Consider the following 17,457-nt stretch of genomic DNA (forward strand, 5'->3'; position numbering starts at 1 on the left):
AGTGTGATATGTAATATATATGCAAAAATTATTAATATTTTAGTTTTTTTTCAGATCATTAAGTGGTTCAACATTGCCACTATATATCTTCGTACGTAATAATCCTATAGATAGGTGTAATTTGGTGTTTGTGTTAAATGTTATGCTAGGAGCTCTAAGCGATGGTAAGATATAGAGATTTGTAAACCTTAATTAATAGGGGAAGGTAGAGCCTGTTTTAATAGCTCTCATAAGAAAAAAAGAAGGGGATTTGCATGTAAACATGCAATTATATAGTTTCTAACAAACAATTGAGATTGGAAATGCAATATAGTTATAAATTATATTTAGTATTAAGATTAGCATGTATTTGTAAGTGTGGCACAATGTTGAACACTTGCAGACAGGGAATATAGCCGTGATGCTCCAACCTAAAACCCTGTCCGTATGGAACTTATAGAGGATTGGGCTTTCAAAGAAGGACGTCCCCCCAGAGTGGCGTTAAGACAATATTTAAAAGAAATTTACTGATAATATTTATATATTTACAGGTAATAACTTGCTTGTCGCCAAACGGTTACCTTTTTAGGGCCACATAAAAATCAAAGGTAAAACAATGTACTTTACAGTTAAAAATTAGACAAAAACAAACAATGTTTATACATAAAAGCAGATTATGTGCAGAGTGTACAATATTATATGCACTTATTGATAGGTAAAAAAAACAAAACAAGTTGCCACCCTGGGGGGTTAAAAGAAGGAGTTTGGAAGTTTAGGTAGGTGTGGTGGGGTGGGTGGTTTCCAGCAGGGGCAAATCAACTTGGGTTTGTGTAGGGGAGATAATTTTGTATGGGGAAGTATTGATGGTTTGGTCCCCTAGACCAGAGGGAGTGCACGGTAAATGGAACTAAGAGAACTACACATGGTAATTAATAAATTAAAAAAAAGAGATAATACAATCTAAAGTTTAATATACTGAAATATTCTAGTAATATATGGGATTTTTAAGGACCAACTCATACAACAATGCACATGTCAAGGTTGTTCTTTGTGTGAAATTTTCTACCCAAAACGGATTGACCTACTTGCGTTTGCGCGGACGTGACAGAGATAACCAATCAGAGCTATGCTTTTAAATACTGTCAACCAATGAAAACACCGCTTTCTAACAGCTTTGGGCAAGACATTGCTTTTTAATTTTATTGAGTACTGCGTTTTTTTAACGCTTTTTGAATAAGTTAAGTATAGATATTTTAAACCAATAGATTTTATTAAAGCACCGCACCAACACTGCAAAGTTTTCTATTTTTATCAATGGTACAGCCCAAAAAAATCGGGCTGTCCATTTTATGGCCGTTTTCGACCTTTGTATGCAGAGTTTTATGTTGCACAGTGTGCTCGGGCAATAGTTTATTAACCGAAGTCCCGAGGGTAAACAACCCCATTAGTCAGTCAACTCAGGTGAGTGTTTCAGTGCTAGTAAGGCTGCTATACTTGTTGTACTATAGAAAAAAAAAACAAATTTTCGCAGTGTTTCTCAGACCACATTGAGTGTGTGTCATACAGAGTAAAACACCTAGATAAATACTATACAGTCCAACATGAGAAAAATTGGTCAGTCAAGGGAAACGACCGAAGTGGCTGTTCTACACAGGTGGCTGCCGTTCTCGGAATACGGACAAACCCCCTCCCGGATAAAAACCCTCCCGTCATTTTCATAGGGGGCGGACAAAAACCCTCCTATGAAAAAACGGGGCCGGACGAAAACCCTCCCACGAAAAAACGGGGACGGACAAAACCCTCCCGTGAAAACACGGGGGCGGACAAAAACCTTCTCGTGAAAGCAAGCCAACACCGACAAAGGTAATTGTTTCACACAGTTAATCCGAAAAGAAGAAAATGTGTATCGATTAACTGTAAATGAGGCCATTTATAGACAAGTGAAGTTAAATTTAGATTGAATGCAATACGATACAGAGCAACAATTAATCGCGTCATTCGCGCATTCATGCACAAAACGTGCTTTTCGTGAACTTTCTGAAAACCTTGCGAACATGAAAGTGAAATTCCGTTAACAACTAACAATGCGTTTGCATGTACCTAAATTGTCTGAATTACTTATTTAAATTATCTTTGACTGTAACGTTTTCAATTGCATTTTTGCAGACAATATTTTAATGCAGATTGTCAAATCTGTCAATGATTCAAAAGATCGATAGCACATACAGCATTACCGATAGTCGCTAACGGTTATTAAGGCCCACTAATCAGCTAATCATAACAATGAACTAGTTAATGGCATACAATAATATATATCAAAATATCAAACTGTGAATCTGCACCTGCGGACAAAGCCCTCCCCTGAAAACACCGACACATGTAATTGCTTCACACAGTGTTGCATTCATTAAACCGCAAAATTTACTCAAAGTAGCAAACAGTGAATCTGCAACTACTTTTAGATTTTAATAAGTTTAATCACAGAATCAATTAAAAGCAATAAAACACCGACAAATTTATTTGCAATTACAAAAAATTAATATCTCGCATTACCGACAACAAAAGACAGATGTCGGAAATGACATTCGGAAACGACCGATTTCAGATTAAAACTTTATAAATAATCGTTGGTACTTGAATTCGTGGCTCATATTTCACGGGAGGGTTTTAGTTCGGTCCCGTTTTTTCATGGAAGGGTTTTCGTCCGACCCCGTTTTTTCATGGGAAGGTTTTCGTCCGACCCCGTTTTTTCATGGGAGGGTTTTTGTCCGGCCCCTATATAACGGACGGGAGGGTTTTTATCCGGGAGGGTTTTTGTCCGGCATTCGCCGTTCTCAGGGGACCACTTTTCAGATTGTTGGTCAGTTGGTAGCATTGCTAGGTCTTAACCCCCAGACCTTTGCATACAGTGTAATATGAACAAAGTCTAATTGCCAATAACAAAATAATAATAACATTAATTATTTCTATTGAATATTACAAATAAACATATTGTAAATTGATTGAAATGCATACATACTTTTAAACATATGAATTTATCAACGATAATATGTTGTTTGCTCATCCATCTCTTTCATTTAGTAAATCGGACAATTTGTATATCGTTCATTTAAAGATATTATAAAAGAATGGTCGACTCATGACTTCATTGATGTCACGTCTGAAAATGTATAAATAGCGAATTACTGTTATAAACCAAAAGTACAGCATAACAGTATCGTTCTCATTCAAAGAAACAGACACCAAAAGCTTATATGAATGTATTTGTCGACAAACAGCATTTTCATTCAAACAACCACAAAAGCTTATCACAATTTATCTTAAATAAGTAAAAGTTAAAATGAAACAGATGTTTCAAATATACATATACACGTTATCAACCAACATATGAAAACCACATCAAGCAAAAACTTAGAACTAGAGTAATTTCGGGTAAATCCGACCCGCGTGTATTATCGACCGCCAGTAATTAAATTCATGTAATGTTTTTCTCACAAAAATATATAGTTGATCGGCCTCCGTCATGTTTGACGTCATCGCGCGTCATGTTTGATGTTTACAGGTAACGCATGCGCAATTAATTTCCTTCTATATTACATATAAAATAGTTGAAGTTCGATATCAATTTTTACCATGATCAAGCGCATACCCACTATATCATCATACATCATTGGAAAGATAAATGCATAATATTTTGAAAAAAAATGCATTTCATTAAATTCTATACGCGCTAACTCAAAATATTTACCTTAGAATAGGCAAACCGGTTTTGACAGCTGTGCAGACAACCATTTTGGGCTCAAATAGTATGACCTACTTTCAAAGCCGGGAACCATCAACACAAAAAGTAGAGCACAAAATGGCTTATTTTCTTATTGCTTACAAATATACCTTCAAGTTGATACCAAAACTAACCATTTGCAATGTATTTTACAAATCATAGGCAGCATGCACTCAACAATGTGTGCTAAGTATCAAACTGACTGCATGTAGCCCTAAAAACAGGAGTTTCGGTTTGGGGTTATGTGACCTACATAGTAAGAGTGAACTTTCGAATTTTAACCGGTAAAAATTAAACGCATCAATAACGGTACGTAGTGCTGTCTGTTTGCATTGAATTTTCGATTTGATACTTATATGATCAATCGTATCTATATCTGGATAAAATAATCCTTGCAGATGTTGTTTTTATAACATAATTAATCATTTACATTATCATGAATCTATAGGTATCAACAATGACTGTATTAAATTATCAATGAAGTCACATTTAAATAAATTATTTGTTACCTGAAATCAAATATTTTTTATTTTTTTATTTTTCATTTATATTTATTTTCATGCACTGGCATAAACAGTATACAATATTAGAACTTTCGATATGCCCCGGTCTTTGATTGGGTGGGTCTTGCGTAACTCTTATTCGCCACCCCCTTCTCCCAATAATTTTTGCCGTAGTTTGGTGCTTCTTGATTCTTTAAAAATACATTTACTGCAATGTATTCTTGAATTGACATATTTTTTCATAGTTGCAATATATAATTTATTGAAACGTACCGGTAAATTTGTAAGTCTTAAATACTGCATGTACTGAGTAGCTAGGCTATTTTTAGTTACACATCGTCTGTTTAAAAAAAAAGCATGCTTTGCATGCGTAGAACTTTGCATTGCAGATGACAGCAATATTTTCGCGCTCTTTCTTATAACACGGGTTTTACATGGCATACCGGTATTAATGCATGGTGACTAGTTATTATCACGTGGCTGAAGAAAAAGGGTGTAAATCAGTTCTATAGACATGATAAAATATACATGCACTGGATTTAATGTGTTACCGCATCAAATTATTAACGTGTTTTGTTCTTCACAACTTACTCGCCGTAAGTAATTTTACACTGCTCACCAAATGCAATTAACTTCTCATAATTAATAATTGTTTACAGTACAGTAATTAGGTGTGATGATGATGCCTGAAACCGCCTTTAATGTACTGCTTTATTTACCGGTTTTATATCACGTATTAATGCTACAACTGTGATTCATTGTTAATAAACCTGAAATAAACGCTTACTCTGTGACCGACGTCAATCAAAAATAATAATCGCTATTATAACTACGCCTCCATAAACAATCTCGTAACCGAGTGGACGTTAAATATCACAGTTTGGCGACTGGAAAGTTACCCGAAAATTTCCCATGATGCATCTGTCAGCATACATGACTGTGTTATGTGGCTTGAATATACGATACGGGCATCCGGTTATCTCTTATCAATGGACTATCTATTACCACCTGGAGCTTTTATGGAGATTACATGTGGAAATCGGTACCGAGGTCTCTTTAAAAGTAGGGAATATTATATACTTATATAGAAATATCAGGGTTTTTTGCAATCGCCATTTTCATTCACATTTTAAACTTTAATCGCCAGCTGAAAGATTCAATCGCCTATGACGATTCTGGCGATCGGAAACGCTAACATAGAGTCATTGTAACAAATATTTTAAGGGGGGTCGATATTACCGTACGAAAAAATAACTGTGTCGGGTAATATCGACTTACCTCGCAAACACTTGCTTAATTAACCGTTAACTCCACCTCCGTCCTCTGCAAAAGATTCGAAGGCGAAGCTATGCACGTGCTATCATTAAATTTCACGATTGCCATTGAGAAACAAACACACGATTGGTTCGGCATGTTGATTGCTAGACAAAGGAAGCCAATTTTGTCGGCGAGGAATTTGTCGCTTTATTGCTTCAGACAGGAAGCGGCTTTCCTTTGATGACGTCAAACTGTCAATTCACACAGAGTGCAAATTTTAGGAAGACTTTAACTGACTCTTTGTTTACAATTCCAGTAAAAAAAACACTTGCTAACATTTAACTTTGGATTAAATGAACAAACTAAAGCAAAAGCGAAGTTGAAAAATATGATTAAATTTAATCGCGTCAGTTCAAACAGGACGTTTTGCGTTGATATCAAGAAGTTTTCATGACAACAACAACTTTAAAAAAACATTACGGTTATGATGCACTTTTTCGTTTTAATCGGAAAAGAACGCACTGCGCACATTTATCCCGATCTCTGGTAATGCATGCAACAACCAGAAATATTGTTAAAGCATAGGTTATCCGCTAAAAGTTAATCAAAGTGTGTATTTGGAGTACACATCACGATTAATTAAAACTCTAATTACGTCATATCTAAGTAGTTGCATGCCTTGCGTCCGACTTACTTAGATTATTGATATTTACGGTGTTAATATTATATGTGTTTCTCAGATTTCTAATGTTTATTTAAAAATGGATTTATGCATACATCTGAATTTAAAACAAGAGATGTGTTTGTCAGAAACACAATGCCCCCTATTGCGCCGCTTTGAAGCCATAAATTTGACCTTTGACCTTGAAGGATGACCTTGACCTTTCACCACTCATAATGTGCAGCTCCATGAGATACACATGCATGCCAAATATCAAGTTTCTATCTTCAATATTGCAAAAGTTATGAAGAAGGTTTAAGTTTTGGTTAAAGTTTTTGAATTAGTTTTTTTGACCTTTGACCTTGGAGGTGACCTTGACCTTTCACCACTCAAAATGTGCAGCCTGATGAGATACACATGCATGCCATACATCAAGTTGCTATCTTGAATATTTCAAAAGTTATGAACAAGGTTAAAGTTTTGGTTATTTTTGGGACACACACACACATACAATGACAGACAGACCAAATACAATATACCCCCGATCTTTCGATACGGGGGCATAAAAACCTTTAGAGGGTCGATAATTGCCGCAAGGGGTTGATATTAGCAGAGGCCGTTTTTACTTTAAACCGTTTCATCCATACACTTTAGTTTGAGGTACAAGTGATTTCATTGGCTTAAATTATCCAATCAAACTTGGTATTTCTTAGTGACATGTATTTTTTAAAGTGAATGTAGTTATGAAAAAAATAAGATTATTTATCACTAAAGGGTCGATAATACCCGACATTACTCTACATAAAAACAAATAATCACATCAAGCAAAAAATCCAAACCACAAACAGGCATTGTAACTCACAACTGTCAAATAAAATCTTCATAGAAAACCATTATGCGCTGTGTGCCTAATTTCGATCACGATAAACTTTGTCTCTGCGCATGCTCGACATAAACAACAATTACTGAAAACTTGCTATGGTATTTAGACTGAGTATTCACAACTGTATCCAAATCTGCAAAAACAAAAATATAAACAAACAAAACGGTCGTAAACGGTTAAAAACTATCTATTACCACACATGATATAAGTCACTGAGAAGCACTCATAAGTTCGACCAGCTGTCTTCATGACGTCATAAATGGGGGCTCACATGGGGTAGATAACTAGTTATTTGCTCACAAGAATACTTAAGCTAGGAGCGAGACATTCTAATGTTGCTGTTTTTTTTAGAAAAGAAAGGTTATTCATATATTTTGAAGATTATTGTAATGTGTGTCTTCAATATTTATTCAAATTAACAACAACTGACAATTAAGAAGGTAACAGAAAAGAACATAAAACACTCACATTTGTAAAATTACCAAACATATTTACATTATAATACGATATTTTCCTAAACATAATGTGGAAATAGGAATGTCTCACCCCTTCTAAAAGCCAGTTTTTCGTTACAATTGCGCTGCAGTAAAGAGCTTAAATTTAACAATAAACGTCTTAATTGGATGTCTATTATCTTAAAATGTGATGCGTCGATCTAATTTATGAATGCCCCCAGAGCGCTTATTTACGTAGAATTGTCTTACCTCCCCTGAATACTGCAGCGTCGCTGAAAAGAGTATTTTGATGGATGTTTTATGAATTTAATGGTGATTTAAAGAAAATAAGTGCGATAAATGCATGAAAAATGAGGTATCGATAATTTATATAATTTAAGCTTTGTTATTCATAAAGATCTGTTTCAACCGCATTTTAACGAGAGGTTGACGGAATTACGACTTCTGTTATGAGTTTTCGCAGGAAGGCTGGCACGTGATGTAGCCTAAGTGATGGTATTCGAAAATTCGTCATAAAATCTGATCGGTAGGCATAAGATCGGAATTGGGCACGAATAGAATATATGTCCCAATCCTGAGAGAGCAGACAGGGTTTGTTGGATTGTTGTATCGGGATGAAAGGTCAGTTCTCTCTCACTGATTTTTGTCATATCTTGTAAAGCTGCTTCTACCTTCAGGGAATGGTCAAGGCATTTTATATACTTGATTAAAGTTAGTGTTTGATTTTTTTCCTCTCTTCTCAGCCAATCTTCTTTTACACATGTAAATTGTTTGATGGACGCAATGCAGTTCTCTATGTCAGTTTGTATTGCTGTCCTCATGGTGGCCAACAATGAGTCCAACTTCGTCTTGGTATTCTTCTCCAGTTGATCCAAAGAATCATTTATTGTCTTTCGTAAAGCATTGATTTCCTCAATAATTTTCTTGTAAGATTTCTCAAAAGACTTGATATTTTCCTCTAAGTTGTCTTTCTTTTCTATCAACTGCCGATGTTGTGTATTGACAGTCGCTGACAACTGCTTAAAGTCTCCTTTTTGATGGAGGTCTTTCATTTTGTCAGCTATAAATAGCACTTTACTGCATTTCCTGCAAAAACAAACCCACATAAATTTACTTCATGTATGGGTTTTGGCAATCGCTGTAAATATTCTTAGATGTACAATTTGTTTTGAATATATTATTTTGTAAGCTCAAATATCTTAAAAAACAAACTAAAATTTGTCTGATTTTTTAAACTTAAGAAAGTAAATTGAACCAAAAGAAATATTTGATCCGTTCATCAGACCGGAAGGACACATAGTACTAAATGATATTTTGCTGACACACCAATTATACAGATGATATTGGTTAGTTTTTGTAGATTATCGATTTTAAATCACAAGTGGTCATAGAGATTAATATGTATTTCCATCCTTGAAAAAGCAGTGATATGTTGCTTTGAAATGTGCACATTGTGTGGTTTGTATATAGGTTGGTCAGTCTGTAGGTCAGTCTTTTTCAAGTGATATCTAGAGAATGCTTTAACCTACAATATATTGAATGCTTTCAACCATGCACATTTGTTTGATGTTTTGTTTTAGATGCCTATTAGTTTTGAGATCATCATTTCAAACTTCAAGTTCAAAGGGGCTAATGGGTTATTGTACATTGGTTTCCAAAAAATATCTTTAGAACCCTTTGAACTATGGTCATGCAAATTTGGTATACTGGTCACTAGAGTGAAAGGAAGGCACACATTAATTTTCATTTCAAAAGGTCAAAGGTCAAGATCACATTGGTTTATAACAAGAATTTAGTTTCAGCACTTAATTTTGAGAACCCTTGACATGCAATCATGCTTATTGGTATGGTGGTTACAGTTTTGGATATTGGACCAATTTTGATTTTAATCACTGGGTCAAAATTCAACTTCACCTCATCTATCAAGAAATGCGTTTGTGAATGATGAAAACCCTTTGACCAATCATCTAAATTGGTGTGAGGGTATTTCTTAAGTTTCCTCTTATAATATCTCAAGGTGAGCTTAAGTGATCACCATATGTTTGTCTTACGGCATCATGCAACATACCATGTGCATCTTTAGCTTTGAGTTCGTTACAACTCCAATTTTGTTTTTCCAACCAAGATGAAACTTGGTCAAAATATTTATCGAAACAATATCTTGGCTGAATTTGAGTCTGGTGTGTCCAAAAACTATTTCACCAGGTCAAATGTTAGAAAAACCTTGTAACCACTCAAGAGGCCACATTTATGACAAAATCTGAATAAAATATATAATTAATGTTTATAAAATCAATATCTCTGCTAAGTTCGAATCTAGTTCACATGTGTCAAAAAACTGGGCTACCATTTCAAATCGTCTAAAATCTTGTTACCCCTCAAGAGACCACGTTTATGACTAAATGTTGTTGAAACATGGTCAGAATGTTTATCTTGACAATATCTAGGTTCAGTTTCAATCTGGGTCATGTGCCTTCAAAAATAATTAAGGTCACCTGTTCAAATATTAGATAAACATTGTTACCACTCAAGAGGTTATATCTATAACTCAACCCTGATGAAACTTGGTCAATATGTTTATCTTAACAATATCTAGGCCAGGTTGAATCTGAGTCATGCATGTTAAAAAAGTATGTCAATTCTTCAAAAACACACATTAGCTTCAAAATAATCTAGTGGCCACATTTTCCTTCCAATCTTCATGGAACTTTGTCAGAATTTTAATCATGACGATATCTTGACTGAGTTCGAAGGAGCGTCCGAAAGATGGTAACCGGTTAGAAAAACATTGTTACGTACACTCAAGATGCCACCTTAATGTCTCAAGCTTTATGAAACTTCGTCATGCTTACCTTGATAATATCTCGACCAATTTAAAATATGGGTCAAGTGCAAAACAAGGTCACAATGTCAAATCTTTCAAACAATGTTTAACCACTTAAGAGGGCGCATATATGATTTTGTCTTGATACAGCTTTGTAAGAATGTTCATCTTGATGATATGAAGGCCCTGTTCGAATCTGTGTCAAATGGGTACAAAAAAAGGTCACTAGGTCATGTCTTCCGAAATAGGTGTTTTTGAAATAAGGTGAGCTCTTAAGGGCCATCTTGGCCATCATTAACTGTTTATTGCCATGATAAACCACACACAATCATAAAATAAATATGTATATGCAGCAACTACACAGTAAGACAACATGTTAAATGGCTGCAAGTTGGAAACATAATTGTTTATAAACATTTTTTTATGAATTGTTCAATGCACATTCTTACATGCCAACATGCTGCTAGTGTTACATTTTTTTTTGCTTTAGTATTGTGCCTAAATTTGAGGTGAGTGACCTAGGTCTTTTTTATTACGCATGTTCTTTGAATTTCTGATTTCAATGTAAGAAGATAACAAATAATGTTTAAAAGTTTGATTGAAATATAAAAAAGTACCTGGTGAGCATCCTTGCTCCCTTAGAACCCTTCTTTGTAATTTGTATTGTGAGAGATTTGAAGGATTGTAATAAGTTTGGTTAGACATGTGTAGAAAATATCTTGATAACAAGTGAAACCGTACTTACTGATGATTGTGGACATGGCAGACTTGACATATCATCTGACTGTGGTCCTCACAGAATACAGTCAATTTTTCTGTCTTGTGCTTCTGACATTTCTCTAGTGCCCTCACATTAGTCTCAGGCCACTGGCTGATGCTTTTCTTGCCCAAAATTGCATGCTTCTTGTAAATGTAGTTATGGTGCTCCACACATTTGCTACAATAAAATCTAGAACATTCCTCACAGTAATAATCAGCCTCTGTGTAAATTCTTTCATTATCCTGACAAGTGACACAAGAAAAGTCAAAGAACAAGTCTGATCCTTTATCAATGGAACTCTCAAAATTTGAAGCCATTTGTGGATCACTATTGATAATTCCGTTTGTTGTTACCTTAAAGATTGAAGTTCAATCTTAGTAACCAATGTAAGGTGATATCCGGTCATGTGACTGTGTATTGCGTCCTACTTTATTTGTTACAAAATACCCAGATCATATTACCAATGCTGTATTGGTAAACACGTTAAACTATTTACAGTATGATATAGTTTAAATAAAAGAACCCTCTGTATATGCTGTTAAATTTGAATAGGCTAACCGATAATCTATTCATCTAGAGATATGCATGGGTTATTTTTGACAAATGACTTCAGGGAACTAAATAAGTTTTCATGTAAAATGTCCATGTAGATTACAATCAAAATTAAGTTAAATATACACACACTATTAATTTGAGGGTTGTTAATCCGAAACTTGTTAGAGGCAAAGATAACAGTTATTAGCTCACCAGAGCTTAAAGTGCGCAAGGCTCAATTTTAGGATACCATGTTGTCCATAATCACATAATTATGCTCATGTTTTATTTTTAGGATATTATGTTGGTCATGAGCCGTAAAAGGTGTTAATGCATGTGTTATCCTTTACTTCAAATGACCTCTCCTCCTGAATCTCATGGAAAATTTGAATTAAACTTAAGAAGAAGCATCCTTGGATGACTCTCCTTCAAAGTTGTCCTATTTGTTTTGGTCCATCGCATATGTTGGTCACCTGAGCTATAAATAGACTTAAACAATGAAAACTTCTAAAATCGTCCTCAAAGGTTTTAAAATTCTGTGTGTAACTTTGTTTAGTGGTCCTCAACTAAGTTGGTTCAAATCAGCTCCCTGGGGTAACAATATTTATAATTGTAGACTTTGTAAAATGACCTTGAAATCTTCTCTTAAATGACAGGGCTCAGAGGTGTAACAGTTGGCATTAAATAATTTGTGGTGGACTTTTATCAAGTTTGTTAAAATCATACCACTGTGGTTGAAATTGCCCCCCCCCTCCCTATGGGGTATCTTGTCACCGTATATAATACTATGTATTGAAAAATAGAACAATCTCTTTTAAAATGCAAAGAACAAAATGTTTTGTATTTTGCATGTAACATGATGTGATTGTCCTCAACCAAGTTTGTTCAAATGATGCCCCAGTAGTCTAAATTGGTCTCAACCTCCACTTTTACAGGGCCTGTTATCTGCAGAGGTGTGGGAGAACCATCCGGGTGTTCAGCAGTTTGTGATGAAGTTTCTAGCGCCCGGTACTTGGGAGAGACACAAGAGTGACCTGGCGCGGAAAATGGACACCATAGTCAACCCTCTTAAGACTGTCGGAAACGCTATAAAAACCATCTCTAACGATGGAGTGTCGAAACTTAGAGGGGTAAGTGTGTGCCAGCATTTAGAGGGTAATTGGTTGTCAAAATTTAAAAGGGTTAGGGGTTTCAGAACTTAAAAGGATTGTGGTATGAGTGGGTTGTGACATTTGGAAGCGGAGTGGGTTTATATTTTATAGCGAGGGGTAATTGGGCGTTAGAGGCATACGGGGGTTAGAAACTTACGGGGTTGAGTGGGTGTCAAAACTTGGGAGTGAGTGGGTGTTGAAATATAGTGTGTGAATGGGTTTTGAAAGTTGGACGTGTGTTTTGGAACTTAGTGGGGTACCTTGGTGATGGAAAAGGGAAGTTAGCAGGTACATAATGAAAGGGCAGGAGGGGAGTAAGGGGTACCAAAACTTAGTGGGCTAAGTGGGAATCAAAACTTCGAGGAAGTGAATATTGTAATATAGTGTGTGTGTATTCTTTTTTAAACTTATAGGGGTGAGTGAGTATAAAAATTGTGTAGGTTAAGTACTGTATGTATCAAAACTAATAGGGGTAAGTGTGTTTCGGAACTTTGAGGGGTACGTTGGCATTGAAACTTAGAGGGGTAAGTGGGTATAGAAGCTTATAAAGGTAAGATTGGTAATCAAAAACTTAGTGGGCATGGTGAGTGGGTTTTGAACTTTCCTTGGAAGGGGTAGGTTGGTGTCAGAAATTAAAAATAGAGAGAGATTAATAGGTGTAGAACTTTACAAGGGTAAGTGGGTCAATATTTAAATAGGAAAATGGGCCACCAAGATTGCCCCAATAAACTAGAAGATCTCATATAATTGCATATGATCATGATTTAGACCAAAATGTTATTTGTAGCGTAAATTGTGAGAGGTGTAATATATTATTATTGGGTGTAGGGACTACTTTGGGCATATGAATATCCAAACAAAGTGGGGGAAGTAGGTGTGATCACTTTAAAGGGGAAGTGGCTGTCAAAACTTAGGGGATTATGTTGGTGTCTAATCCATGTGGGTTGCTTTGTGCTTGAAACAAAGAAAGGTCCGCTGTAAGAGTATCTAAAATTTGTGGGGCTGAAATTGCGTTTGTAGACCTTTTGTAATTTAGATTAAAGTTGAAAAAAACAACAACACAAAAACAACATGCAGTCATGTATGTGACCATCTTTGTAATCCTGTCGAACCATTTTTTAAAGAAAAATAGGGTAAATATACCTGGTAGTATTGATATGTTTTTAATTTTATGTTCAATTTGATCATTATCCTAATAAATGTGTGTCAATTTCTGTCACAGTGCCATGTTTGGCGGGAAGTGTTACTAAAAACAAACATACATGTATTGCTGAATCCCAAATTACAAAATGCAAAATTACCGTTGCAGGACTCATTCAGCAGGAGTTCAGGATCAGCAGCACACGGGACCAAAGTTGGAGCTGGGTTGGATCCAGATGTATATGATAATGAAAATAGGGAAATATTGGAACTGAAAGGCTAAGAAATGTGTGTGATATTGAAAATCGGGAAAGATTTGTAACTTAGGGGCTAACACTTGGCGCATAAAAATATGAAAATATCAGTAACTAAGTGGCTCAGACTGTGTGTAAGCAAAATAGGAAATTATTGGCAACTAAATGGCTGACACTTTATGAATGGAAAAAGGGGGATATTGGTAACTAATTGGCTCTCACTTAGTGCTAGAAAATAGAAAAATATTGGTCACTAAGTGGCCTATACTTTGTGAATGAAAATAGAAAAATATTGGTAACTAAGTGGCTAAAACTGTTTGCATAAAAATTGGAAAATATTGGTAACTCTGGGATTCAACCTTGGTGCATGAAAATAGGGAATATTGGTAATTAAGTGGCTTGCTTTGTTTGCTGTCAGGAAAGTTCCTTTTATTTTGCTTGGTTAAGGGACTGGTCTTATGATGCATTCCAATTTCAGTTAAATGAGAACATTCCACTGCGTATCATTTCACTTTCAATTAAACTAGAACATTCAAATGGGTATCATTCTCTTTTCAGTTAAATCAGAACATTCCTATTTCAGTTAAATGAGAACATTCCACTGCGTATCATGCTGCTACTGATGGACGAGGTGTTTGACCTTCGACACAAAAACCAGTGGCTGCGACGGCAGATTGCAAGAGTGTTGAAGCAACTCATTAAAGCCATCCTGGGGGACCGTATGAACAAGTAAAGAGGCTCGTTTTGCCTGGAGTTATTTCTATATTAAAGCCATACCTTGAGAATTTATGAACAAGTAAAGAGGTTCTCTAAATCCTTGATTTAATTCTTTATTAAGTTCATGATAGGGATCCCATGTGTGAAAAGTAAAAAAAATCATGTAGCTTGTGAGAGAAGTATAACTGTCTTATTTGTAAAAAAAATTTGGGGTAAACAAAAATAATATGTTTACAATTTTTTTTTTATCTTTAGACAATTACATTTATTAAACACATTATATTTCAACACTTCAGGGGACTCTAAAAAGTAGCTGATTTTCAAGTACACTTTAAAAAAAATGGATATTTTATGCTGTATATTTTCATTACTTACATAACTTTTCACGTGCTCATTTTACATGAAACTACACACAAGATTGATTTTGAACCCAAGCTTATTTTTGTGAACTTTTAATTTCGCCATTGCTTTTCATAAGATCTTAAAGAAGACATCTAAAAATGGCCTGATTTATATAATTTACAAGTAAAAAAAAGGTGTAAGACAAAAAAGCTATTTACAAAAACTTATAACTGTAAATCGTACAAGTTTTGCTTTGCGGTGATGTTCTTGTGTTGTGTTTTACAGGAATATTGTTGAACATGTAGACTTCATGACCTCAGCAGAACAAGTCGCAGAATACATCAAGGCCTTTCGGTAATTTAATGGGGCGTTTATTTGTAGCAAAAACATACAGTGAAATAGTCTGCCCAATTTACACTTTTCTGTTGTGTATGCCTTTGTTAGCTTGATGGTATCAAAATACTTGCGCGAATAGAGACACTCTTGAGTCTGATACCTTGGAAGAACCTGTTCTTGGTATCCTTGGAAATAAATTTGTATTATTTCGGGAGTTACAAACCAACACAGTCCTCTCTGCCATTATGCAGATGAAATTTCCACAACACAAATACAATGTATTTGTTTTTTTGTTGACATTTCTTGATGTTCGTTACCCTATTAGAAATATGATACTTGTACATTATCGACCATTAATGCAACAATGCATATTTATTTGGTTTTTCCTTAGACCAATGTGCATGATTGTAGAAGACTGTGGCTTATAAATCCTCATAAGACCTGTGAGAAACTGCTATTATTTAGTATTGCGTGTAATCTGATGAAAACAAAAGGTAAACAAATGAGAATAATTTATTATAGGAAAATCTGTTTTGTTGTCGGAAAAAATAAGTCACAAACAAATATTAATTTGACTCAAAATGTAGGTGTCTGAAAACTAAAAGTGACTAAGAACTGTAATTAATTCTGTAATTTATTTTCATTTGATGCAAAAACATACCTAGTACCATGTACATAAGACTTATGTCCAAATTTACTATAAAATGTGTGGGGGAGGAGGAGGAGGGGTGGGTAGGTTGGTTTAACACATTTGAGACGACGGTATTTTTCTACAAAACCTTTTTACTCCTTACATTAATACGTTTCACTCCTTACAGGGATACTGTTTACATCTTACAGGGACACTGTTCACATCTTACAGGGATACTTATCAATCCTTACAGGGATACTTTCACTCCTTACAGGGATACTTTTCATTCCTTGCATGGACACTTTTTACTCCTTACAGGAATACTTTTCACTCTTATAGGGATACTTTTCAGTCCTTACAGAGATACCTTTCACTCCTTACAGGGATACCTTTCACTCCTTACAGGGTTACTTTTCACTCCTTACAGGGTTACTTTTCACTCCTTACAGGGATATTTTTCACTCCTTACAGGTATACTTTTCACTCCTTACATACATACTTTTCACTCCTTACAGGGGTACTTTTCACTCCTTACAGGAATACTTTTCACTTCTTACAGGGATACTTTTCACTTCTTACAGGGATTCTTTTCACTCCTTACAGGGATACTTTTCACTCCTTACATGGATACTTTTCACTCCTTACAGGGTACTTTTCACTCCTTACAGGGATACATTTCACTCCTTACAGAAATACTTTTCACTTCTTACAGGGATACTTTTCACTCCTTACAGGGGTACTTTTCACTCCTTTCAGGGATACTTTTCACTCCTTACATGGATACTTTTCACTCCTTATAGGGGTACTTTTCACTCCTTACAGGGATACTTTTCACTTCTTACAGGGATACTTTTCACTCCTTACAGGGGCACTTTTCACTCCTTACAGGGTTACTTTTCACTCCTTACAGGGATACTTTTCACTCCTTACAGGGGTACTTTTCACTCCTTACAGGGATACTTTCCACTCCTTACAAGGATACTTTTTACTTTGTACAGTGATACTTTTCACTTCTAACAGGGTTACTTTTCATTCCTTACAGGGATTCTTTTCACTCCTTACAGGGATACGTTTCATTCCTTACAGGGATACTTTTTACTCCTTACAGGGATACTTTTGGGCCAGAGGGTGTGCTGGCTGAGCCACGACAAGCACGGGACAACAACATCAAAATGAGGACCAGGGTGGTCTGTAAGGCCAAAATGCTTGGCAGTACCCCAGGTACAGTTATCCTGTATATTTATGCCCC

At 35.4% G+C, this 17,457-nt stretch overlaps 1 protein-coding gene across 1 annotated transcript in view; it reads left to right on the top strand.

The window, feature by feature from the left end:
* Positions 1–14,930, top strand: part of LOC127855591 (sorting nexin-13-like) — a 117,091-nt gene extending 102,161 nt beyond the window's left edge. The window contains exon 22 of the mRNA XM_052391333.1: positions 14,766–14,930. Coding sequence (XP_052247293.1) covers positions 14,766–14,915 — 150 coding nt within the window. The 3' untranslated portion in view covers positions 14,916–14,930. The remainder of the gene's footprint in view (positions 1–14,765) is intronic.
* The last annotated feature ends 2,527 nt before the right edge of the window (positions 14,931–17,457 follow it).

The sequence above is a fragment of the Dreissena polymorpha genome, chromosome 13, assembly GCF_020536995.1.
Source record: "Dreissena polymorpha isolate Duluth1 chromosome 13, UMN_Dpol_1.0, whole genome shotgun sequence".
Classification (NCBI taxonomy): domain Eukaryota; kingdom Metazoa; phylum Mollusca; class Bivalvia; order Myida; family Dreissenidae; genus Dreissena; species Dreissena polymorpha.